At 43.5% G+C, this 25,678-nt stretch overlaps 1 protein-coding gene across 7 annotated transcripts in view; it reads right to left on the bottom strand.

Annotated features, from left to right (window-relative positions):
• AGK (acylglycerol kinase) overlaps positions 1 to 24,801 on the bottom strand; it is an 80,718-nt gene extending 55,917 nt beyond the window's left edge. For 4 of the 7 annotated variants that reach the window (XR_012007955.1, XR_012007954.1, XR_012007956.1 and 1 more), the window contains exons 1-2: positions 24,685 to 24,801; positions 21,797 to 21,914 (exon numbers count right to left, since the gene is read on the bottom strand). Coding sequence is in view for 4 of the 7 variants with exons in the window: in XM_072777463.1 (XP_072633564.1) it covers positions 21,797 to 21,897 (101 nt within the window). In the remaining 3 variants the exon portion in view is untranslated. The other 3 variants (XM_072777464.1, XM_072777465.1, XM_072777466.1) reach the window with 3 other exon arrangements.
• Positions 24,802 to 25,678: the final 877 nt, after the last annotated feature.

The following is a 25,678-nucleotide window of genomic DNA, read 5'->3' as shown; positions in this document are numbered from 1 at the left end:
GGAAATTTCTCAGGTCATTTGCCAGAAATAAATTTGATGTTTAGTTGCTACTGCTACTGTGTTATCTAAATCTCTTATTTTTTTATATCACTGATAGACACTCAATTATAGCACAAGTGAGAAATTTTGGTATGGGGTGAAATTTTGCTTGCAAAATGAAAACATTTGATCAGAAAAATGTTCGTCTATGTAACATAAAGGTTCCTAAAGTGTGTTTATGCCATTTATACTGTAAGAACACCTTAAATGACTGATTGCCCACCAGGTGCCAGAATCTTCTCCTCAAAAGAGTCAACTCTAAGGCATGTTGCTGGCATTGCTAAGATAGTAACTTCGACCTGGTTAATGATGGTTAAAACAATAAGCCAATAAACAATTTATAGGAAAGAATTAAAAGGAGAAAAGGGTTCTTTTTTAAATTATGGCACAGAGCAGTCAGTTTTAACAAGAAAGCATCAAGTGTGGGGAAGGATCACTGCTGCCCATCTGTGGGCATTTACTCAAAGAATAGGAAAACACTTAATTCGAAGGGGATACATAGACCCCCTAGGTTTATACAGCAGCATTATCAACAATAGCCGAATTATGGAAATAGCCTAAGTGCCAATCAATTGATGAACAAAGAGGATGCTGTATATATATTATATATATATACACACACACACAATGGAATATTATTCAGCCATTAAAAAGGGTGAAATCTTGCCATTTGCAAGGACATGGATGGAGCTAGAGAGTATAATGCTGAGATAAGCCAGTCAGAGCAAGACAGATACCATAGGATTTCACTCATCTGTGGGATTTAAGAATCAAAACTAGAAAAGGGAAAGAAAAGAGAGAGAAATCAAGAAACAGACTCTTAACTACAGAGAACAAATTGATGGTTACCAGAAGGGAGTTGGGTTGGGGGATGGGGTAATAGGTGTTGGGGATGAAGGAGGGCACTTGTGAGGAGCCACTGGGTGATGCATGGAACTATTGAATCACTCTACTGTACACCTGAAACTAATAGAAAGAACACTACATTAACTATACTGGAATTAAAATTTAATTTAAAAAATACTGCCCGTCTGAAACCTAAGAACAACGTTCTATTAAAATTATAATGACACCATACCTCAAAAGTGCATGCTGTTCTATAATAGACATTTTAGGGAGACTAATCCCTTGTGAAGACAAGTCCACAAGCCACTTTAACTGCCAGGCTCCCCACCTGACTGAGTGATGTTGCCCCACTACTACCCTGGAGGCAAAGGAGAGGTACATAAGCTTTTCTCTCTTCCGCCACCTGAGATTCACAAATATGCATGTTTTGCATTTCTATCCAAATGCTCTCTGTCAACTGCTCTCAGGGAATCATCAACAATTACATAGATTTTACACACGCACAGACAAGATGAGGCTAATTAATTCAAAGTACAGAGCAATAAAATATTTAAAGATAATTAACATGTCAACAACCCTTTATAGGTGACTTTGACCCCTCACATTCATGACCTCTATACAATAAGGTAAAATACTAAATTCTTAGTAACCACTAGATCACCAAATAAAACTAGTCTCCTAGTAGTAACCTGAGCATTGTCACCAGATCCTCTTATACTAAACTAATCCTCAATCCAGCTTCCACACTGGCCCTGGAGGTACCACTACCACCACAAGGAACCACACAGAACTGTGCTCCTCCAAACAATGCCTGTATTTTTCCTATAGATAAACAACCTGTGCCTCCAGTTCTCTTCTACGATGAACATATCCTAAAGATTATTCCATACAAGCCCTCCATACTGCTACGAAAGCTACATACCTGCCTGTTCATTCCTGTCCATTTCCCCCAGCTGGCTCCTCCCCTCCAACTAGGGGCAGGCCTCTGAAAGTGCCAGGCTCCTCTGGGTCTTTAGTAACACACCACCTTCCTTACTGCATTTCAGCCACACAGATTCCTGTGGGCCTAGATGAAAAGAGAATGGCCCCAAATACACACAATAGAGCACCTTGGATCACTTTTTCCTAAATTCTTTCCGGATAGAAGTAAAATTTTGAATGTTAACTTGTGATTAAGTATGTAATTAAAGACTTCAGTTCTCTTGAGCTTGCTAATACTCCTTGATTTATCAGAGTGCTATTCAAAAATCAAAAGATTCCTTTAAAATTAATTCCCTGGATTTTAATGTGCCAGATGGAATAGGCTGTCAGTGCCACCTGTGAGAAAGCTAAACTATGTACCAATTTAAATTCTACAAAAGAAAATCTCATTATAATCATACTTAATTTTTTTAAATATCAAAAATGGTATTAGCCATCTTGATCTTGCTCTCTAAACCAAGGTGTTTCTAAAAATCAAACATATCCTCAAAGAAAAAAAGATCTCTCCCATTGATATAGTCTGATGGTCTATAGCCAGTTCTGAAAACTATTTCAAAAAAGAAATTCCAAAAATGTTTCAAGAAAGGCAGCTTTCTTTTGGAATAAAAGAGAAAATAAGTTGAAATTCAAAGAGCAACTCCTAGGTGTCAGATACTAGGACAGTTTTTCTCAAATACCTTTAACCTTTGTAACAGCCTTGCAAGACGGGCATTCTCATTTTATGTATGAAGAAGTTAAGGCTCAGAGAAGGAAAAGACTTGCCCAAATTCACCATATTACTCAATAGTAGACTAGAATTCAAACCCATGCTTACTTGACCCTGAAATACATGCTCTAATGTTTTTTCTTAACTTCAGACAATACTGATTGTACAACGCTCGTTAGCATATACACTTTATAGCACATTCATTAATCACATTACTTCTTAATCTCATCTAATTTTTAAAATTTACATTCATACAATTTTTTTAATAAGTTCAAGTGCAACTACCCAGATTTGGTCCTGACCCAAAGCAGCTTAGGATCTAGTGGCAAGAACAGCAAGTATCAGTGATAAAATAAAAGATGTGTTTCTTGACAAATGAAGTGCCAGGCACTCTGCTGGGCATCGAGGATATACTGATGAATAAACCCAAGATTCCCCATCCTCATGAAGTTTACAGTTTAGAAGGGAAAAAAGACAATCCAACAGGCAGTCATAATGTGATGTGACTTTTATGTGTTCCATAATGGGGGCCCACTTAGGAATAGCTAACCTAGTCTTGGGGGAATTAGAGAAGGCATTTTATCTTTTTTTTTTTTTAATATTTTTTTAATTTATTTATGACAGTCACACACAGAGAGAGAGAGAGGCAGAGACACAGGCAGAAGGAGAAGCAGGCTCCATGCACCGGGAGCCTGACGTGGGACTCGATCCCGGGTCTCCAGGATCGCACCCTGGGCCAAAGGCAGGCGCCAAACCACTGCGCCACCCAGGGATCCCGAGAAGGCATTTTATAGGAAAGGACAGTGAAATGTAAATCCAGGGGAGAAATTAGAAGTGGCAGGGCAAAAACAGGGAGGAGAACATGGGCAAAGGAATAGACTGTAGGAAGCTGAGAGGACAGGCCCATACAGGAAATTGAAAGTAGCTCAAGACAGCCAGAGGCAGCCTGCCACGGAAGAAACCATACAAGAGGAGGGCAGGGACCCAGCCAGGCCATCAGTGGCCTTTTAAGCTATTTAAGGAATTGGGATTTTACCCCAAGGGCCGTAAGAAACCACCAGAGGGTTTTAGAAAGATCTGTGATGTTAGAAGGACTACTCTGGTTGCAGTGTGAGGTTGGCCATGGTCAAGGCAAGACGATCTAGGGAGACCAGGGTGGGTTCTTCGGGAACGCAGGTGAGGGATGCTGACATAATGACCCCTGGAACCAGGATCGAGGAGAGGACAGAGGCAACTGGTATTTAGGAGGCAAACTTAAGGGCTGACCTGTGGGGACTGAAAGGAAGGGAGGGGTCAAAGGCAGTGTCCACATTCTTCTGCTGAGCCCTTGGCAGAAGGTGGTAACACTCAGAGACAGAAGACAGTACGAAGTACAGGTCCAGGAGGGAGGAAGCCAGGGTTTGTTCTGGATCTGTAGATCTGAGACAACGGTGAGTCCAGGTGGAGGTGTCCAGGAGACAACTGGAAAGACATGTCTGGAATTCCAGACAGTGATCCTGACTAAAGATACATGTGGTAATAGTGGGCTGAGAGCGGAGCGGATTATCTACATGAAGAGACAGGAAGCAGCAGGAAGAGATGCTCTGAGTCCTGGGATAGACGACAGAACACCAGATGAATCTTAAGTACACTGATACTGCACCTCACCTGAAAACCAAAGAAAAATGTGCTGAGGGGCTCCTGGCTGTCTCAGTCAGTGGAGCGTGTGACGCTTGATCTTGGGGTCATGAATTTGAGCCTCGAGTTGGGTGCAAAAAAAAAAAAAAAAAAAAGAAAAGAAAAGAAAAGAAAAAGAAAAAGAAAAAAGAAAAAAGGAAAAGGAAAGAAAAAGAAAAATGTGGTGGATAACTGAAGAAAGAGATTAAAAATCACTTCCTTATCCCCCACCTTGCCCTCGATGCTGCCTCCCTCCCTCTCGGCAGGCTGCACGTTTTGCTCTTCCTAGAACACACAATGAGTTTCACCCCTGCAGGGATCTGATTGTTCTAACCTCTCTCCCTTTTAAAAACTAGAAGGCCAAACACAATACCACCCACCCCCTTACCTACCCCCCCCCCCCCCACAGAACTGCTTGTCTTCTCTTTTTTCCTTCATTATAACTGCCTGGAATTCATGGATAATTCACCATTTTCTCTTCCACAGTACACAGCACAGAGTCTTGTAGATAAAAGGTTCTCAATAAATAACTATTTAATAAGTAAGTGGCAAATGTTTGAACAGGAGAGATTGACTCACGGTGCTCATGGGCAGACTTTGTCCTGCAGGAAAAAATTGAAGGTGATTCTTTGTAGGAGTATCTGGCATTCTCGAACCAACGGATCACTTGGGATAGTTTTTAATTGTGACTGCCACCAAAGGGCAAGAGAAGAAATGGCTGTGGTGCAGCAGAGGATGAAGGAAGACCTAGAGCAGTCATGAAAACCTGACCGGATTAAGACCCACGGGTATGTATGTGTGTTCTGGGAACAGGGTAATAGAATCAGTACCATGTAAAAAGCTCAGTGAGGAACCCCTTTTGGTATACCAGGGAGCACCACCAGAACTGCCCCAGTGGCTGAGTCTGGTATCACAGAAATTCTAGACTGTTAATCGGTCAAGAACGTGAAGGTGAACCCAAGACCCTGTTACCAAAAAAAAGAAGTACTGTATATAAATTCTGAGCCCGTGCTCTTTCTACTACATCATGCTGCCTCCCAAGAGAATTGAAGTTTAACACAATTTAAAAGGTAGTTGCAAAAAAAATTAAAAATAAAAATAAATAAAAATAAAATAAAAGGTAGTTGCACTGGGGTACCTGCATGGCTCAGTAGTTGAGCATCTGCCTTTGGCTCAGGTTGTGATCCTGGGGTCCTGGGATTGAGTCCCACACTGGGCTCCGTGCAGGGAGCTTGCTTCTCCCTCTGCCTGTGTCTCTGCCTCTGTGTGTCTCTCATGAATAAATAAAATCTTTAAAAAGTAATAAAATAAAAATAAAACACAGTCACATCAAAAAGGGTCCCTGAAGATCTATCTGCTCAGTACTAAAATGCAAGTTCTTTGACAGAAACCAGAAGCTTCTGGATTAGAAAATGAAAAAAATCTGCTGATGTCACTCTGCCTGAGGCTTTAAAAGAATACGAACATGCCTGCTACCACAGGAAATGGGATGCTCACAATTTATTCAGAGCCATATGGGTTTTATTTATTACTTTGGGACTGCAAAATAAGATAAGTTGTTATTTCAATAACAACTTTACATGGAAAGAAAAAAAATCATATTGATCCATCTTATTTCCCAAAAAAGATATTTCCCACTACAGTCTAGAGGCAAATTGTACAGCAATTTCTACCACCGGCTTTTCCCTTGGTGCACGCAAACCCAGTTTCCGCTTCGCGCAAAATGGATTTCAAGTTTAGATGGTTATAACAACTACTTCAACTTATCTGAGCTTCCTAGAATAATTAATCATGATATCACCAGTGGCAGGGCCCACGGGTTGTCCACCTAACAGCCCGGATGAAGTGGAAATGAAAGCACAGGCAGAAAAGAACCTTAGAGAAGAGATTCTCTTGTGTGCAGAGCAGGGGAGCTTTGTCAAGTATGCGTCACCCACACCCCAACTCCTGATCCAAATACATAAAGACTGTCACAGTGAGGAACGTCACACATGGGGAAATACTGCTCATCTCTGCCCAAGAGAAAGCCTTGTCACCAAGCAGGAAGACATGCAGCCTACTGCAGAAGCGTGCTGGATCTCCTGGGCCTGAAGAATGCTCAGTCGAGAGAAGTAAATGGATAGTGTGATAGGCTACACACTCTAGGAGAACAATAAAGACGTTAATGGCTTTTGGAAAGGATTTTAGGGCCTTCTGGTCTGGTCCTTCCACTGAACCAGAGGATGATGTGCCTTCTTGTTCACCAGGCCTCTCCATGATGTGCTATCTGCTACTTTAGAAATTTGTATCTTCTCACCTCTCCCAACTACAATGCGATAAAAAAGTTCCCTAATGTCAGGAAAGTATCAAGGGTCAAGAAGAAGTCTTATAACCATACATTAAGTGGTGACTGTCTTCATTTCAGTGCCCCTTAGAGTGCATAAAAGGAGAGAGAAAATAAGAAGTCAGGCAAGCAATCGCAAACATCAAAATTCTGTCATCCCTGTTGCGGATGGTGAAGTTTAGCAAAGGAAAAACAAAGCTAAGTATACCACCAAATGTAAAGGACAAGTGCAGGGCGCCACTTCCATCCAGGCTAGTGAAAAGTACACCACACTTGCATTCAGGAATTTTGAGGTCTAACGGTACCTCTGGATGGACTGCTTTACTTGGTGGTATATTTAACAATATACAAGGATCAACATTTTTTCTTCCTTTTTTTTCTTTTAACACTTTCAATAACAATATAAAGCAAGCCAAGGGCATAATCCCCAGACTGTATTTACTAATACAGGAAAAGGAAGAGGTGTCCGTCACTCAAGTCCACAGGGAACAACAATGGGTAACTCAGCGCTGAAATTAAAAATCTAGTGAAAATAGCTACTCCTTTAAGTTACACACAAGGTGGGGATCCCTGGTGGCTCAGCAGTTGAGCATCTGCCTTTGACTCAGGTTGTGATCCCGGTTTCCCGGGATCGAGTCCCACATCAGGCTCCCTGCATGGAGCCTACTTCTCTCTCTGCCTTTGTCTGTCTCTCTGTCTCTCATGAATAAATAAAATCTTTAAAAAAATTTTTAAATGGAAATGAAAAGTTACAAGGTACTTTCATCTACTTATGTAGGAAAAGGAAACGCAGAAAACATTGCATGGAGGTTAGGTCAGCTGTTCGAGAGGAAAAGCATAGGCAGAGCTGTTACAAGCTGTTCTCTATAAACCACATGCATAAGGAAGCATTTGCTCTGGGCTCGAGGATACAGGCCAAACCTTCTGACTTAGCGATGCATAAACTAGTCAACCTCTATGGTCAGCGTCTCTGCTGCTCCATGACACGCACTGATGGAGCTATCAGTGACTACCTAGAGAGGGGTTAGTGTCAGCAGCAGCTACGACTGTTGTCTCGGCAGTCTTGGAGCAGCTAATGCCACTGACAGAAACAGCCCTAAAAATTATGTGAAATCAACAAAACTTAAATACACCTCCTGCCCTTCCATCTCGGTCCCCCCTACCGCACCCCAACCACCACCAAGAAACGTATGGGAAAGAAGCAGTGCAGCTCTTTTTAAAAAGAAGAAATCTGTTTTCTAAATAAAATGACAAAAGAGCTAAAAGGAAAGGGAGTTTAATTAAACTTCATCATGCTTACAAAAAAGTTCCCCTATTCCCTATCAAATCTGAGCTGACAGGCGTGTTATTTAATTGCCCATAAATGAGCTTCTTTAAATAGCACCTATTAATACCCCAAACTTTAGCATCAGCTTGTGCAGAGAGAGAGAGAGTACCTTGAAATGGCTGAAAAGCAATACGAACTGCTTTCTTAAAACTGCAACAGAATGTGAAATGAGGAGAAGCCGTGAAGAGAAAAGCCCTGCTACCTTCTTCCCATGCTGAACCACCTAGGCCCTGGACCACCAACTGCAAAGTCAGAGGCTAATCTGAACTGATGTCAAGGTAAAACATCTGCTTTGTCAGAACCCCCGCGAGAGCAAAAGATGAAGCCCAAGACATTACTGAAACCATAATCTGTACCAAAAGAAATAATACGGGTCTAGTCAAGTGTGGCTCATGCATAATTTACCCCTGGAATCTAACACATTTCCCCCTAGATATGCTGTCAGGGTCTCAAACCCAACATAGCTAAAAGGCTCTAGAAATATACCTCCTCCGTAAACCAATTCTCCCTGGCGGCTTGCCTCTTTCTGTATCACCAATTATCCTAGTCTTGAAACCAAAAAATGACTTCTCCTCCCCTCCTTCAACCAAACAGCCAGCCCATCATCTAATGATAATAACGGCTAGCATTTATCAAGGGGAAGCCATGAGCCGGGCACAGTACCAGGTACTGCTAGGACACACACCAGCTCACTTAATCCTTACACCTAACCTCTAGGCAGATCCCATTATCCCATTACCCCAGAAGGAGACTGAGGTGCAGAGGTTAAGTGCATTAAGTAGCTTGATAAAGGTCACAGAATGAGTAAGGAGCAAAATGCAAACCAAACAGAAGTCTCTCTGCCCGGGTATTACATTGCCAAGCCTCATTCTGCCCATTTAGTTTTCCACTCCCAATGCCCCCACTCTGGTTTGGCTCTCTTAGCTTCTATGTACACTACCGAAATGCACCCCCACCCCCAGCCTTCACACACCCTCCACTCCAGTGTCTCTTGCCCAGGGGTGCCAGACTAAGCTTCCTGAGCGCCACTTTGTTCATGGCACACTCCTCTCCCTTAAACATCTTCACCGAGTCTCCACTGCTCACCAAATACTACAAACTGCCTACAAAGACCTCCATAATTGGGCTTTCTCCCCCATCCTACTGAAAAAATCTAACTGTAATCTATAGCAAAGTCAAACTCTTTGCCAATCTCCAAAAATACACTGTGAGTTTCCATTTTCTGACTATGCTCCAGTCATTAATCTCACCTAGTACACTGTCCCACTCACTTCAAGGCCCAACTCAAAATACATCTTTGTTGTTATGCTTTCTCCCATAAGGATGGAAAAACCAGAAGAAGAAAAGAAGTGCTATTTCTGATGGAGAGCTTTGTCTCCATCCGTGCCTGGCCCCATCCTAAGAGAAATCGGCATGACAACCTGAGTTCTACTACCATCTCCAAATTACAGGGAATTCAAGCATAGCGATGTTGCATAGCTGGTAGGTGTGAAGTCGACATTCTAACTTATATGGTCACTCCTTCTGTTAACCATGTGGCTCTGGTAACTCTCAGAAGTGAATGTTTTCCCTTCCTAATGGGTGGACTAAACCGATTGCCTCTGAATCCAATATCCCCCAAAACAGGACAACCCAACACCATGTACCTTCTGACGTGATACGGTAAGAAGTCCACAACCCAGGGGGTGCCTGGGTGGAGCAGTTGGTTAAGAGTCCATTGCTTTCGGCTCAGCTTATGGTTTCAGGGTCATGGGATCAAGCCCCGAATTGGGCTCTGCGCACATCATGGAGTCTAGTCTGTTTGAGATTCTCTCTCTCCCTCTGCCTTTCCCCTCCCCCAGCTTGCTAGCACACTCTGTCTCCATCTCTCCCTCTAAAATAAATAATGTTTAAAAATTAAAACTGCAACATATGTATGAAGCATTCTTGCACCAAAAAATTAAACCTGAATCTAACCTTCAGTAGACACACAAATCCCCTGGGGACACAGTTAAATGAACATTTGGACTCAGTAGGTCGGGGGGGGGGGGTAGTTGGGGGCCTGGGATCTGTGTTTCTAATCTGTTCCCAGGAGTAACTGTGCTTTAGATAACGAAAATCTAACAAGCATCTGGGTCTAATCACCATTTTACAAGTCACAGGAACAGATTAAACAACTCAGGGCTGCGGCTACAATGAGGAAAGTGAGGTACTTGCCTAAGGGGTAAAATTTAGGCCAAAAAACACAAAGGAGACAAATATTTTAATACAATAATTTTTAAAATCAAAATGAATCCGAAAGACCCATGATGAACACAGTAACCCAGTCTAAACTGAAGACAGAACCAGGACACCGATGTTTCTCCTTGCCTCAGGCTCCCACAGGGCTCCAGAGGCATGGAATGAACAGCATAAGTTATCCGCCAAACCTCGAGTATGAAAAATTCTCCAGAGCAAATGCAGACCTGTCTGGTTTTGAAAATAGATATACACTACAAAACGAGGAGGGGGTTAGAGTTTGTGAGGCTTCAGAAACAGGCACTAAATGCAATGTGTGAAAACTTGTTTTGATATTGAATAAAACCATAAAACAAAATTTGAGGAGGATAGGTAAAATATAAAGACTGTATATCAGGGAACATAAAATAATTTTATAATTTTGTTAGGTTCATCATAACAGCATGGTGATTTTTAAGCTCTTACTTATTAAAGTATTAAAGTATAAATGATAGAAGCTAGAATTTCTGGAATCTGCCTTAAAATATTCCAGGAAAAAAAAAAGTAGAGAAATAAGATTACTAAAATGTTGATGTTTAATGAGGATGGGTGATGACACCTGGGGATTAATTATCCTATTCTAATTTTTATATGATTAAGATTTCCATCATAAAAAAAAACTTTAAAGTAATACTTTCTTTTCTTAGGCATCCCTAACATTTACTTTATACCCTCCAATAGGACATAGCACAGAGTGCTTCAGACGTCTCTAATAAAAGTAACTGCTTTTTAAAATCTGTGCCAGGAGCTGTGATTATAAGTCCTAAGTGTGGCAATAATGTTGTCAGATACTATATGGATGAATAAAGTGGAGTTTCACAACCTGGTATAATCTGCCCAAAGTCACATATCCAGCAAGTGACAAACAGAAAGCTTGGACCCAGACCCACTCAGCCTAGATTTGAAGCACCACATTGTAATTTCGGTCTATGCCTCATGGGGCTATTGGCAGAAGACAACCTGGGCTCACAGTTATCCACCGTTCTCATGCTCCCTTAGACACAGAAGCCATTTCCAGAGGTTAACATGAGGACCACCTGGTTTGGAATCACAGCTCTAATACTTATTAGCTGTGTGACCTTGGACAAATTACTTAATCTTGCTGTCCCTCAGTTTTTTCATCTGTATAAAGCTATTAATCTCATGCTAGTACGAGATTAATAACCATCTCAAAGTTGTTCGGAAGATAAAATGAGTTAATAAACGTAAAGTGCTTAGAATCGTGTCTGGAACGTGACAAGCACTGATTAAGTGTGATTATTACTATTGCTAAGTTCTCAATAAAACTGAATGACACTGAACATACACGTGCGTGTGCACACACATGGGCCAACTTATACCATTTATTTTTATCTCTTCTAAGTAATTACTTTTGGCCACAGACCTTGAAAGGTAGGCTCCCACCCGGCTTATGAAAGTCAATATATAATAATCAAGATTAATGTTTCTATATTCAGACGGAAAAAAACTCCACTATTAAAAACCTAGGGACACATGACCCAGGACTGTCACTATAATACGATTATTATTTTTAAAGTTTCATATTGAGGGAATTATCATGTTTATGGGATTTTAAAATCTCCAAGAAAATATCAGGAACTCTGGCTGAGAGGCTAGATGCCCCACAGCAAAAACAGGAGGGAGCCTTGGGTCATAGGCCACGGAGCAGAGAGAATTGGTGCTGAGCCAGAGAACGAAAGCTGAACCCCAGAAGCCAGAAGTGAGCAAGAGCAGGGCTCCTGGTAACTGCTGAGACAAGAGTTCTTGTGGAGATGTTGTGCTAAGGTTCACCAACCAAAGTTGCCAGAAGAGAAACCAGAGCCAGGATAAGCAAGGACAAGATCCCCGATGATGAAAGGAACAATCTGAGCCTTAAATCAAATGCATGATGGTTCAGACCAAGCTAGTTGTAACTGCTTATGCCTTGCCTCTTTTGTGGTTCTGTTCAGTCTTAAAGCTACATGCCCCAAGCTGTCTAGTTACACATGTAAGGTGAAATAAATAAGACTGAGATGTTATTAGACCAGCTGGCAGATCTGTCTTCCTTCCCACTAGCTGCCTTTTGAATCATTCACTGCCTAGTTGCCAGAAGTAATTCATTTTAGCTCTGCAAGCACCGAACATATAGTATCTCAAATTTACTTACAATTACCAGCATTTGTTGAACCCTTAGGTATATTGGGCACTACACTAGGAGCTCTACAGCTACCCACTTGATCCTTCAATCATCCAGTGAGGTCTTGCTGTCACCCCTCAGTATGGGTGGGCCTAAGGCTTGGAGAAACCAAGGGCACACTGCCAGCAAGTGCCAGCTCTGTCTGACTTGAGACACCTTGAATACCACACTGCCTCCTTTCTCCTGTGCTATTAACAGATTGTTTGCTACAAAAAGGGTGAGGAACAAGTGAGAGAGGACTGCAGGTAACTGCTGGCATGATGGATTGAAGAACCTGGAGCATAATCTCCCCCAGGGAGCCCAGAAAGCTTGGGAAGAGCAGCTGAAGAGGAATGAGCAACACTTAAATTCTCTTTACTTTCAGCAAACAGGGTCATTTCCTCCTCTTCAATTGCTCTCACAGAGTCCTCAGAGTAGTCCCTGCTGCTCCTATTGACTCCTGCAACCAGCTGTGGGGAGATTACACAGGGGGGAAAGTATCACAGGTTTTTTTTTTTTTTCCTCAAAACTGAGGGGAAGGGAGAAAAGAGAGGAAAGGAATTCTCAAGGGAGAAGAAAACTTACAAGTATAGTAACAATGGAAAAGAGCCTGCAAATAAATACCTAGGTCAAAAGACAAATTCAAGGAAGCAGCCAAAAATGGGGCAGATAAAAATAAATATGTGCAACTTTTTCCAATTCTGTTGCAGAAAAAAAGTTTTCCTTAGAAAAACCATGAAGGGCAGCCTGGGTGGCTCAGTGGTTTAGCACCACCTTCAGCCCAGGGTGTGATCCTGGAGTCCCGGGATCAAATATCACATCAGGCTCCCTGCGTGGAGCCTGCTTCTCCCTCTGCCTATGTCTCTACCTCTCTCTTTCTCTCATTAATAAATAAAATCTTAAAAAAAAAAAAAAAAAACATGAAATCCTATTATTAAAAACTTAAAATCAAGGTTAAAATACAGGCAATTGTTATTATTGTCATGTGAATCCTATATCAGGAAATACTGTTTTCCTTTCAAAGGGAAGAAAAAAAGTCAATTACATGTAATAAAACAATTTGTTTTTTTCAAATGAGTAATTTAAGACATCAGGTTCACCAGTCTTAGAAACTAAAATCAAATAACTTCAAATTCTCTAAGATATTAACGATTATATGCTTATCTTCTAGAATACTACTGAGCAATATAAAAGAATAAACTACAGATAAATCCAACAGCACAGGTGAATCTCAAAGTCATTGTGCTGAGGAAGAAGCCTTTCAAAAAAGAATGCATAAGGACACCTGGGTGGCTCAGTCAGTTAAGTGTCTGTCTTCGGCTCAGGTCATGGTCCTGGGGTCCTGGGATCGAGTCCCACGTGGGCCCCCTGCCCAGTGAGGAGTCTGCTTCTCCTTCTCCCTCTCCCCGCCCTACTCATGCTCTCTTGCTTAATCCCTAATAAATAAATAAATAAAATCTTTTAAAAAAAATACGTATTATTCCATGTATATGAAGTTCTGGAACTGGAAAAAGAATATGATGGAGGGAAAAATCAGCACAATGGTTACCTGAGGAGGCAGGGAACAGGGACTGAGTGTGAAGGGACATGAAGAAACCACCTGGAGTGGGGCACCTGAGGGGATCTCTCAGTTAAGCCTCTGCCTTTGGCTCAGGTCATGATCCCAGGGACCGAGGGATCAAGCCTGGCATCAGGCTCCCTGCTCAGCCCACTTCTCCCTCTGCTTCTCCCTCTCTGCTTCTCCTTCTCTGCTTATGCTCTCTCTCTCTCAAATAAAATCTTAAAAAAAAAAAAAAAAAAAAAAAAAACCCACAAAAAAAACCTTGAATGATGGCAACATTCTGTATCTCGCTAGGAATCTTGGTGACACAGATGTACACATCTGACAAAAGTCAACCAATATACGCTTAAGACCTGTATATTTCATTGTATGTTAACTGTATAACAATGGGGAAAAAAACCACTATAAGCAAACAATGAACTCAAATTACTGATATGCATCTTTGAGTATTTAGGTGGAAGTACACAGACACCTACAAACTACTTTGAAATGCATCAAAAAGACAAGGAAAGACGGACAGAACATGTGATAAAGAAAATACAGCAAAATCTAGAACCCAAGTAAGGTGTTTATTGTAACATTCTTTCAATTTTGCCACATATTTGAATGTTTTCAGAGAATTTAGGAAAAAACATACTATACTAATCTATGTATTACAAAGAGGTAAGGAGGCAAAGGGAAAGGCAGGGTGAAAGGGAGAGAACCATAAGCAAAAAGGGAATGAGACAAAGTTATAAACAAAGACATCCACGGAGCAACAATCAACAACACTCAGGAAGTTGTGAAATAAGCATCTTGGTCCCTGGGCAGCGCATTCAACTTTCCCCACTAATGTACGGTAAATGCTACTAAGTGTGTTTTAAGGGCTTTATTCCACTGGAGCAGTTAAAACTGCAACAGAAACCGAAGAGCAGAGTTCTGAGAAAGTTTTACGAAAGGCAGTGTGTGTCATTAACAAATACAGCAGAACTTACACACTGAAGGGAGCGCTGCTCTCCAGAGCTGTCACCAGCAAAGACAAGATGTGAGGTTTCGAGTATGATTTACTTGTGTCTAACTGCCACATGTCACTAATTTCTCTGAGCCTCAATTTCCTAATCTAGGATATGGAAATCCTATTATTTCTCTCACAGGGTGATACTGAGGATTCAATGAGACCATACACATGGAAAGAACTAACCAGCACTAAGCAAAGAGTAATCATTCAACACATTGTTGAATAACTGTTGTTTTTCTTTCCTCTTCATTTAATAATACCAACCCCCTGTGACACATTTTTTTGAGTTACTGGCCAGGTGAAGAAGAAGAGTAAAAGTGTTTGTGTGGGGGCTGAAAGGACACATGTCCCTCTGGAACACAGGTCAAGTTGACAGGCAATGGAGATGGGACGGGAAGAGACCAGAAGAAAACTAGAGAGGAAGACGAGGGCAGAATCACAAAGGCCTTCTGTGCCAAACTGAAGAATTGGGCCTTTGTCCCCTGGGCACTGGAGAGCCATTTACAGGTCGACTACAGAGGAAGGAGATGATCTAAGTTCTCTTTTGGAAATAATATTCTGATTTCTGATTGCATGATATTACTCCAGGACCACTATTCGCAGACAATGTCAAGAGAAGGGAGATAAGGAGTAGAATATTATGACTCCAAAATCGATATACCATACTTGAAAACAGTAGTATGGTTATGATCACCTAAGTAGTGTATGGAAAGGAACCTAGGAGAGTCCACTATCAAAGGGATGAGCAGAGCAAGAAGACACCCCAGAGGTAATGAAAAAAGATATAAAGAGAATCAGATGTGACAGATATGGATTGAAAAGTATCCACTAAACTTGACAACTAAGAGACTATTAATGTCCTTGTCAAGAGCAGGTTCAATCAAATGATGAAATAGAAATCAAATTTTACTAAGTTTTTTTCTTAAGTGAAGGCAGAGACTGCAGATGTGGGATATGCTTTCAAGAATAGCATAAATGGAAGAAGAGAGACAGGGCAGTAAATAAATGGAAATACAAAGTTGAAAGAGAACATGTTCAAGCCACAAGGAGTTTGACACGTAGGAAGGAAAAGTAGGAAGAGTGAGATTAAAGATGAAGTGAGGGAGAGGATAAGCAATGAGAAATAGGACTTAGATCAGCATTGGAGTGACTGGCCTTGGGCAGGAGGAGAGTGACTTCACCCAATGAGGCAGAAAGGAAGAATATAAATATGTGTGCAGAGGGTGGGGAAGGAATAATGTTTGAGACCTGGAGGAAAGGTAGTTGGCTGGGGAAGAAGAGAAAGGAAGAGTGTTCCAGGAGGGCAAAAGCCCTCCAAGGAATCCCGAAACAGAACTTCATGGAAAGTGAACTTCTTCCAAAGGGACTTGAAAATTCTATAGGCTAAAGTGCAGATGTGGCGATGCTGAAGATGTATACACAACTCATAGAGTTGGGTCTGAAAACAATAGTAGAAATGCCTGGGTTGCTCAGTGGTTGAGCGTGTCTGCCTTTGGCTCAGGGTGTGATCGATCCCAGGGTCCTGGGATCAAGTCCTATACCGGGCTCCCCAAAGGAAGCCTGCTTCTCCCTCTGCCTATGTCTTTGCCTCTCCGTGTCTCTCATGAATAAATAAATCTTTTTTAAAAAATTGTTTAATAAAAAATAAAAGCAATACCAACCTGTACTTTTTAAAAGATCACTCTGGCAGTCGTGGGGAAGTAAGACAAGAGTTTGGCAAGGAGAGAACAGTTAGGATACACTGAATAAGAATCTAGGCAAGAGATGACGGAACTGTGGTGGTGACAGAGGAGCAGGCAAAAGAAATCAAACACATTCAGAGATTTAGAAGAAGCAAAATTCACTTAGAATGCATAATCTGAATGCAGGAAAGGATGAACGACAAACGAGGGATGACGTTCACATTTCTAGTGGGGGAAGTCAGATTGATGGTGAATGGTACCAACCGCTGAGAAGGGCAGGTGTGGCAAGAAAGCTTGTGATTTTCAGTCGCTAAGCTTGAGGCATTGGGGAGGCAGGCAAGTAGACACGTTAAGTAAGCAGTTGCATGCATATATAGGTCTGGAGCCCCAGAGAGGTCTTCATGGAAACAAACCTGGGATTTGTCTATGAACAGGTGGAAATTGCAGGCACTATGAGTAGAAGACATTACACAGGGAGAGGATACTATGTGAGAAGAGGACCTGTGGCAGAGTCCTAAAGAACTGCTTTCCTCAGGCCTGAGTGGAGGGGAAGAGCCAATGATGAGAGGGACCAACAGCCAAACTCAGAGGAAGAAAGACAGGAGCCAGTGAAAAAAAGCATTTCAAGGACAGTCTACTGTGTCTAAAGCCGAGCTGTCAGAAAGAATGAGAAATAAATCTGGTGAGAATAATTCTAACAAAGATTGGATAGGCTAGAGAATGAGTAGGAGGTCGGGAAGCAGACAAAACCTATTCAAATGACTTAACTGTGCAGAGGAGGAGGAGTGAGAGATGGAAAAGACAGGGAGGACGTGTGAAGGTGCAGCTGAGAAGTGTGTGAGGTATTGGATCGAGAAATCTAGGAGAGGAGAAAAGTCAAGAAAGCAGGAAAGAGTGATGGATTTGGAAGAAACTGGAGGGCCCAGGGGATAAGAAGTCTTGGATAGAAATAAGGTTAGGAAACTGGAATAATGGCAGACGGAAATGAGAGGCTGGGACACCAGGGCTCCAGATTTCCAGTGGAACAGGGGCAAGTGATGATAAGGTTCTCAGCCCCCCAAGAGTGGATGGAGCTGCAAGAGAGGGAAAAAACTGGTAGGCCAGGCACCGAAGCCTAAGCCTAAAGTAGATAAGATCCCAGAAAGCTGGGAGGTTCACAGTTTTATCATACACCCAGGTACGAGCCTCAAAGGAAAAGAGATTTTTAAAAAAGATTTTATTTATTCATGAGAAACACAGAGACAGAGAGAGACAGAGGGAGAAACAGGCTCCCTGTAGGGAGCCCGATGTGGGACTCGATTCCAGGACCCCAGGATCACGACCTCAGCCAAAGGCAGGTGCTCACCACTGAGCCCCCCAGGTGCCTTGGAAAAGAGATTTTTATAAGACGACAGAAGATTAATGGTTTGGAGTAAGTACTGAGGTGCTAAGAGAACATCAGCCCCACCTTACAAACCATTTGAAGGGGCAAGGCAGCTCCTATTCAAGAGAGCCACAGTTAGATTTTCTCAGCGAAGAAACTAGATCAATATAAAGAAAGAATGTGAAGACTACTCTGTGAAAAGGTGGGAGTATATAGATAAAAGAAAAGAAGACAATAAAAAGAAATCATTTGAACATTACCAACAGCTACATATGGAAAGCCCACAGCTGAGCCGACACCATACTCAACAGCGAGAAACTGAAAGCTTTTCCTCACAAATCAATAACAATGCAAAGATCCTGCCACTTCTATTCGACATGGTATTGGAAGTCTTAGCCAGAGCAAATGAGCAAGAAAAAGAAATAAAAGGCATCCAAACAGGAGAGGAAGAAAAATTATCTGTTTGCAGAGGACATGTAGAAAACCCTAAAGATTCCATACAAAAACAAACTGTTAGAACAAATTTAGCAAAGTTGAACACAAAATCAGCACATAAAAATCCACTGTTTTTATACACTAACAATGAACAATCCAAAAAGGAAATTAAGAAAATAATCCCATTTACAATAGCACCGAAAAAGAACAAAATATTTTGAAATAAACTTAACCCAAGATGGTGAAAGACTTGTACACTAACTACAAAATACTGCTGAAAGAAATGAGACACACCGGGATCCCTGGGTGGCACAGAGGTTTGGCGCCTGCCTTTGGCCCAGGGCGCGATCCTGGAGACCCAGGATCGAATCCCACGTCAGGCTCCCGGTGCATGGAGCCTGCTTCTCCCTCTGCCTATGTCTCTGCCTCTCTCTCTCTCTCTCTGTATGACTATCATAAATAAAAAAAAAAAAAAAAAAAGAAATGAGACACACCAATAAACCCATGCTCATGGACTGGAAGACTTAGTATCGTAAAAATGTCCATACTACCCCAAATGCGTTATAGGTTCAATCCAATCCCTCTCAAAATTTCAGGGGCATTTTTTGCAAAAATAGAAAAAAAAAATCCTAAATTCACACAGAACACAATGGACCCCAGATAGACAAAAGAATCTTGAAAAAGAACAAAGCTGGAGGCCTCACACTTCCTAATTTCAAAACCTATTATAAAGCTACTAAAGCTGGTGGTGTTGGCATGAACATGCAGATCAATAGAACAGAACAGAGAGCCCAGAAATAAAAAAAAAAAAAAAAAAACCCTACATATATGACCAGCTAATGTTAAACAAAGACGCCAAGATCATATAATGTGGAAAGGGCTCAAAATGGATTAAAGATCTAAATATAAGATCTAAAACTATAAAACTCCTAGATGAAAACACAGAGGGAAAGCTTCAGAACACTGAACTTGGCCGTGTTATTTTAGATAGGACACCGAAAACAGAAGCAACAAAAATAGAAATAGACAAACAGGATTATATCAAACTTAAAGCTTCTCAGCATCAAAGGACACCATCAACAGAGTGAAAAAGCAACCTGTGGAATGGGAGAAAATATTTGCAAATTATGTATCTCATAAAAGAAAACCTACCACTCAACAAAAGAACCAAGGAACTTGATTTTTAAAATGGGCAAAGGATTTGAACAGATCTTTCTCCAAAGATAAACAAATGACCGAACAGCATTTGAAAAGATGCTCAACGTCACTAATCAGTAGGGACATACAAATCAAAACCAGAAGATGCTGTATCATACCCATTAGGATGGCCATGGTCAAAATGAAACAAAAACAAAATAACAAGCATTGGTGAGGATGTGGAGAAATGGGAAGCCTCACGCAGTTGGTGGGATTGTAAAATGATGCAGCTGCTATGGAAAACAGTATAGTGCTTCCTCAGAAAATTAGAACTACCCTAGACCCAGATAATCCCACTTCTGGATATATACCCAAAAGAACTGAAAACAGGATCTAGAAGATATATCCGCACACCTAAATTCACTGTAGTAGCATTATTCACAAGAGCCAAGAGGTGGAAGCAACCCAAATGTTCATTGACAATGAATGGATAGAGAAAATGTGGTTATATACATGCATATATCAGATTAGTATTCAGCCTTTAAAAAGAAGGAAATCCTGCCATGTGCTACACCATTAATGATCTTTAAGATCATGCTAAATGAAATAAGCCAGTCACAGAAGACAAAATACTGCATGATGCCACTTATCCGAGGTACCCAACGTAGTGAAACCAACAGAAACAAAAAGTAGAATGGTGGTGGCTGGGGGCGGGGAGAGGAAATGGGGAGTTATGTTTAATGGGTATAGAGTTTCAGTTTTGTAAGATGAAAAAATCCTAGAGCTCTGCTGCACAACAACGTGAATACGCTTAACATACTGGCTGTACACTTAAAAATGGCTAAGGTGACAAATTTTATGTTATGTGTTTTCCACTATGATTTTAAAACAAAAAGGCCATACGGTACTACAGAATACAGGAGAAAAGTTTGAGAAAAGGAAGAGCAACAGGACAATAAGAGTTTGCATTGTGAATGCACCCTTGAACATTAAGGGTGGAGAGAGAGCAAAATGAGGCCTCCAGGCTTACTGCATTTCTGTTCAAGATCTCTCAGATCTAATTCAGAACGAGTGGGCTGTTTTTCAAGTCTCAAGACGACACTGGCAAGAAATTATGAGGGTATGCACGAGACATCCTGAACAGGGTACATGGTTATTTCCTCAAATCTTCGCCTAGTAGCAGAAACAGCACTGACTCTCAGGGTGTGGGAGGGTCCTCCTGCTTGCATTAGCGGGGGCCTGGACTGGGTGTTCCTGCAGAGGGAATCCTAGTTCCCATCGTGGCAGGAGGTGTAAGGACTCTAGGGTAGTTAGAAGAGGGACAAAGGGCACACGTTATATGTTTCATATTGCATTTGTCAAAACATTTCCTCCATCTTTTTTTTTTTAATATAATACAAATTTTAAGCTTCTCAGGTCTGTTCTTTACATGCCAGCTAATGGAATTCAAGCACTGAGCCTTGAGAATACTTAGGGGGAAAGGAGGGATATGTTACCTTTAATCTACAGCTACAAAAAACTAGACACCATGTTGCATCCTAAGATTATCCTGACTGAGGCAAAGGCAAATGGAGACAGTTTACAAAAATATCAATATGAATTTCCTTTCTACTGACTACCTTTACAAAAGCTGTCTTCTGCTTAACAAAGCAGTCATTTAAGGCACCTGGACTGCAGTGTCCTTAAATACTTAAGCTGTAACCCTTAATCCCCAAAAGACGACAATTTAATTGGCTCTATTATTTATATAATTTTTTATACAAAAATTTTCTTTAAATCTTATTACCATGTTAAACCAGAGGGGAGCTCGGGCACTTTCTTCTGCTCTCAGGCCTGGAGACTAATAAAACCCAGGACTGCTGAATTCCGTATTCAAACAAAAGGTGTGAATGTCTTAGTCTCATTTAAATTCACCCAGGCTAATGGGATAAATGTGGAAAGTCACAGGGGCTGGAGCTAGCAGAATCAGTCAGGGTCTAACACAACAGTGATAACAGATCATAGTTAAGAAACTGAAGGAATTTTATAAAATCCCAAGGAGACAGGGGAGTTCAAACCCTTCTACTCAAAACTTGGGAGTTGACTTCTCTCCCTTTCTTCAGCTTCCGATCTCACTACTATCATCCAGAGTTGATGGCTCTGCTAGTACAATTTTCCAGGACTGGTTACAACAAGAAGCCTTTGTCTTTGTGCTTTTAACATATATTTATCTTTTACGCCATGATGTTTTACAGAGAAGAAAGAGCTCAGTCGAGCAAGATTTGACCTCAGGCCCCTTTAGGTGGTTTTGGTGTTGGAGGTGAAGGCGGGGTGGGGAATATTATGTATTTACCAGTGTTTTCCATACAGCCAATGGCCTCCCCATGTCAGCAGGCAGATCCCAGCTGTCGTTTTCTTCCAGTGATTTCTAAGTGTTTTAAAGAACACCGTCATCTTCTCCTAAAGATTTGCTAGGTTCACAGAGGCAGAAAAAGAAAAAGGTAAGTACCTAAGCTCACCGTGTAGAGCGCCGAGTGCCTTCCATCCGCCCATCCTCTCTGCTCTCCTTCCCTCACGTCTGTTCCTCCTTACCACACCTCCGGCCTCTTCCCGTCTGCTCCCTTGTAGGCTCATCAACTTCATCTTCTCACTGCCCACCTGCCTTTCTTCTTTCTTCACTTCTTTCTACCTAAACTCACTTCTTGCCTCTCTGCTCACCTGTGTCTCACTGTATCAGAAGCAAGCGGAGAAGAGCAGAGAAGGGAATTCCAGGCTTCCTGCATTTTCTCCCTCCCTAGTCACTCTACCACTGTTTTAAGAGTATTTGTCTACTATATACAAAGGCCTCAACAATAAATAAGTACCATAGAAGGCTTATTCAAAATAGAGGAAGACACTAGCCCCAAAATAGGAAAATAAGCGGAGAACACGCACAGGAAATTCAAAGGGCGAATACAACTGTGTGAAAATGTTCAACTTTCTAGGTAATCAAAGACATGCAAATCACAAAGAATTAGCACTGTTCACCTCTAAAACCAAAATTTTTTAAATGATCATATTCACTGATGACAAAATGAGATAGACACACTCATGCACTGCTGTAAGCAAAGGAAGTTCACACAACTTTATTAAAAAACCAAGTGACAATATATATCCTTATTCTGTTTGTTTTCTTCACAGCTTTTACCATTTGATGATCCTTATTTGCTCATTTATTAGCTTATCCCACTAGGACTGTAAACTCCACAAGAGTAAGGACTTTGTTCTGGTCACTGCTGTATCCCCATTCCTAAAATAAGATCTAGCTCCCACAACCCATTCAGTGCTAACTGCTGAATGTCATGGGGTTCAGGACACACCACCCCAAAATATGGCAACTTAGCATACTGAATATTTTATTTTTTTAATTTAATTTTTTTTGCATATTGAATATTTTAAGCTAAAGGAGTCTGAGACAATGAGTGACCACCAATCATTGACTCATTGTCAATGAGTGACAATGGTCAGAGTGACCAATGAAAGGTCACTCTGACCTCCCCACCTGACCCTTCTTTCCTGAAATAAGTCCTAAAACCCTCACTTATGAGGTTGCCCTCCTTAAACCCAGAAGGGATCATCATCTCTGGAGACACGGGGATGCCAAGAAGAATCCTAACAGGCCTTGCTAGGTTTCCCGTTTTCCTCATACTCAACCTAGCATATTCCTCCATGACTGTCCACTCTTCATCAAACTTAATTTTCTATCCACTGATCACTACCCTGTTCCTTGACTATAAACCTCACTTCCTCACTTGTAGGAGGTGAGAGGGGAAACCAGCCAGGTTTGCACTTGGGCGAGGATTTCAATCATTAGATTTGGACCGCGGGTTTGTGGAGAAGGGTAGTGTGTGCAGTTGAGAAGATGGTGGATTTGAGATGCCTGCAGGATACCCAAGTGGCTATCCAAATGACCAGTCTGGATTTAGCAGTTTGAAGCTAGGAGAAATTGGGTGGGAGATAGAGATCTGGGCCTTGTCCGTGTGGAGGAGGTCCAAAAACCACCGGAGGCAAGGATGGGGGGGGGGGGGGTATGCCAATACTGTTAGAGAACAACCTGAGAGTTGATAAAAAAAAAAAAAAGTCTGTTTACAGGCCATCCACGAGCCAATGGAACTCCTTTTTTGTTACAGAACAGTGCTTCATTCACAAAAATGTGGAAACACTTTTTTCGCAGGCAAGCGAGTATAGCGGAATGAGCAGCGGTGCGAGGATCCTGAGGCCTAGATGCCAGGGCAGCTCTCTCACTTCCAGGCGGTGAGAACCTGGGTAAGTCATTCGGCCTCCACCTCCCTTTCCCTGTTCGTAAAATGGGAAGACGGCATCTGCTCTGATCAACTCAGCTGGCTGCAAAAATCACACCTGCTGGGGCTGTGAACCCACGTTACTCGTTAGTAAAATGAGGATGCAACACCTGCTCTGATTAAGTGATCTGGATAAAAAGATCTCATCTGTATCTAAGTTGTCACGGCAATGTGCACTCTATTAACCAGCGGTGCATACTTCCTCTAAGTACCCAGCAGTATTCTTACTCCTCAATCTCGGGTAAGATCTGAATGTGATGCGTTCAAATGAACATCTCGCGTCTGGGGCCTCCGGGTGGCTCAGGGGTCGAGCACGTGCCTTCGGCCCAGGGCGTGACCCTGGGGACCCGGGATCGAGTCCCGCGTCGGGCTCCTTGCGTGGAGCCTGCTTCGCCCTCTGCCTGGGTCTCTGCCTCTCTGCCTCTCATGAATAAATAAACAAAATATTTAAAAAAAAAAAAAACCCTCCCAATTTCTGGTGGGCAGGCGCCTCCAGCAAACACAACCAGGTAAAGCACCAGGAATGAATGAACCGACCCATCCACCAAACCGCCCGGAAAGGCCCAGAGGGGACAGGGGGCGGGGGAGTCGCCCAGGGCAGCGACGGCTCGGGGCCCAGCTCCCAGGCCAGCTGACTCCCAGGGGGACCCCCGGGACCCCGGCCCCGCCCCCACCCCGACCCCAGGGGCGGCTCCCGCCGCTCCGCTCCGCCCCGCCCCCCGCTCTGAGGCAGCCCCGGCCGCACCCCCGGCCCCGGGGGAGGCCCCCCGCCGCCCCGCCCCCATCCTCCGGCCCCGGGGGCGCCCCCGCCGCTCCGCCCCACCCCCCAGAGGCCTCCCGCGGGCCCCGCTGCCCGCCCCGGCCCCCGCCCCGGCCCCGGCCCCGGCCCCGCGCCGCTCACCCGGCCGCTCCCGCTCGCCGCCCCGGCTTCCTGTGTGCTCCCTCACGCTTCCCCCGCGCCTTTAAGGGAAACCGCGGCGCCGCCGCCCTCGGGTTCCGCTGCGCCCGCCCGCCCGCCCGCGGACCGTGCTGCGCGGGAGCCCGCCGGGGGCCGCCCCTTCTCCGGCGCCCGCCGCCCGCCGCCCCGCCCGGCGCCCGCGGAGTTTCGGGGAGGGCGGTGTCTCGGGACCCGGCGGTGTCGGAAAACCAAGGAGCCGGGCACGTGCAGGAGGAAACGACAGAACAAAACACAACCCGCCCCCCGCCCCCCGCCCCGAGCTGTCGGACAGCGGGCGCCCGCGTTGGCCCCGCCGGGGGGGGGGGGGGGGGGGCTGATGGGAGGGGGAGCAGGTGCCGCGCGGGCAGGTGCGCCCCGGGCGGCGGAGGGCGGAGGGCGGCCTGCACGGGACACCGAGCGGCCCGGGGCGCGTGCGGGGGGAGCCCGGGGGTGACGGCACCTGCCGTACTTGCCAGCATCGCTCTCCCGCCGCGCGGAGGAGCCGGGGCCGACGGCAGTTCGAGTCCCGCACCCCCGCGTTAGCGTTGGCACCACGCCAGCCCGTCCAGGCTGCCCTCCTACCTCCTTCCTACCTCCCTCCTTCCCCATCATTCCTCCAAACAACTTTGATGAGTGCGGGGCGCTGCCGCGTGGAACCCCGCGTGGTTCCTGCCTTCCCCGTTTGCTCCAGGTAAACGTGCGTCCTCCCTGGCTTCCCCTACATGCTTGTCTTAGGAAGCACCGCAACATCCAGCGGGTATAGTGCGGTAGGGCCCACCCTACCCTACCAGGTTCCAATCCTCACTGCGCCACCCTAGGTCATGGGAACTTGCAGCCCTCTCTCCTCTGTCTGTAAAGTAGGCGCTAAGAAGATCATCGTAAAACACATCTTCTAGCTATAAAATGTTGTGATACTAAAGGTATGGGAGACAGTTCTTGCCACTTCTCTTCTCCCAGC

The sequence above is a fragment of the Canis lupus genome, chromosome 15, assembly GCF_048164855.1.
Source record: "Canis lupus baileyi chromosome 15, mCanLup2.hap1, whole genome shotgun sequence".
Lineage (NCBI taxonomy): Eukaryota > Metazoa > Chordata > Mammalia > Carnivora > Canidae > Canis > Canis lupus.
This window is presented reverse-complemented; position numbering and strand designations above follow the sequence as displayed.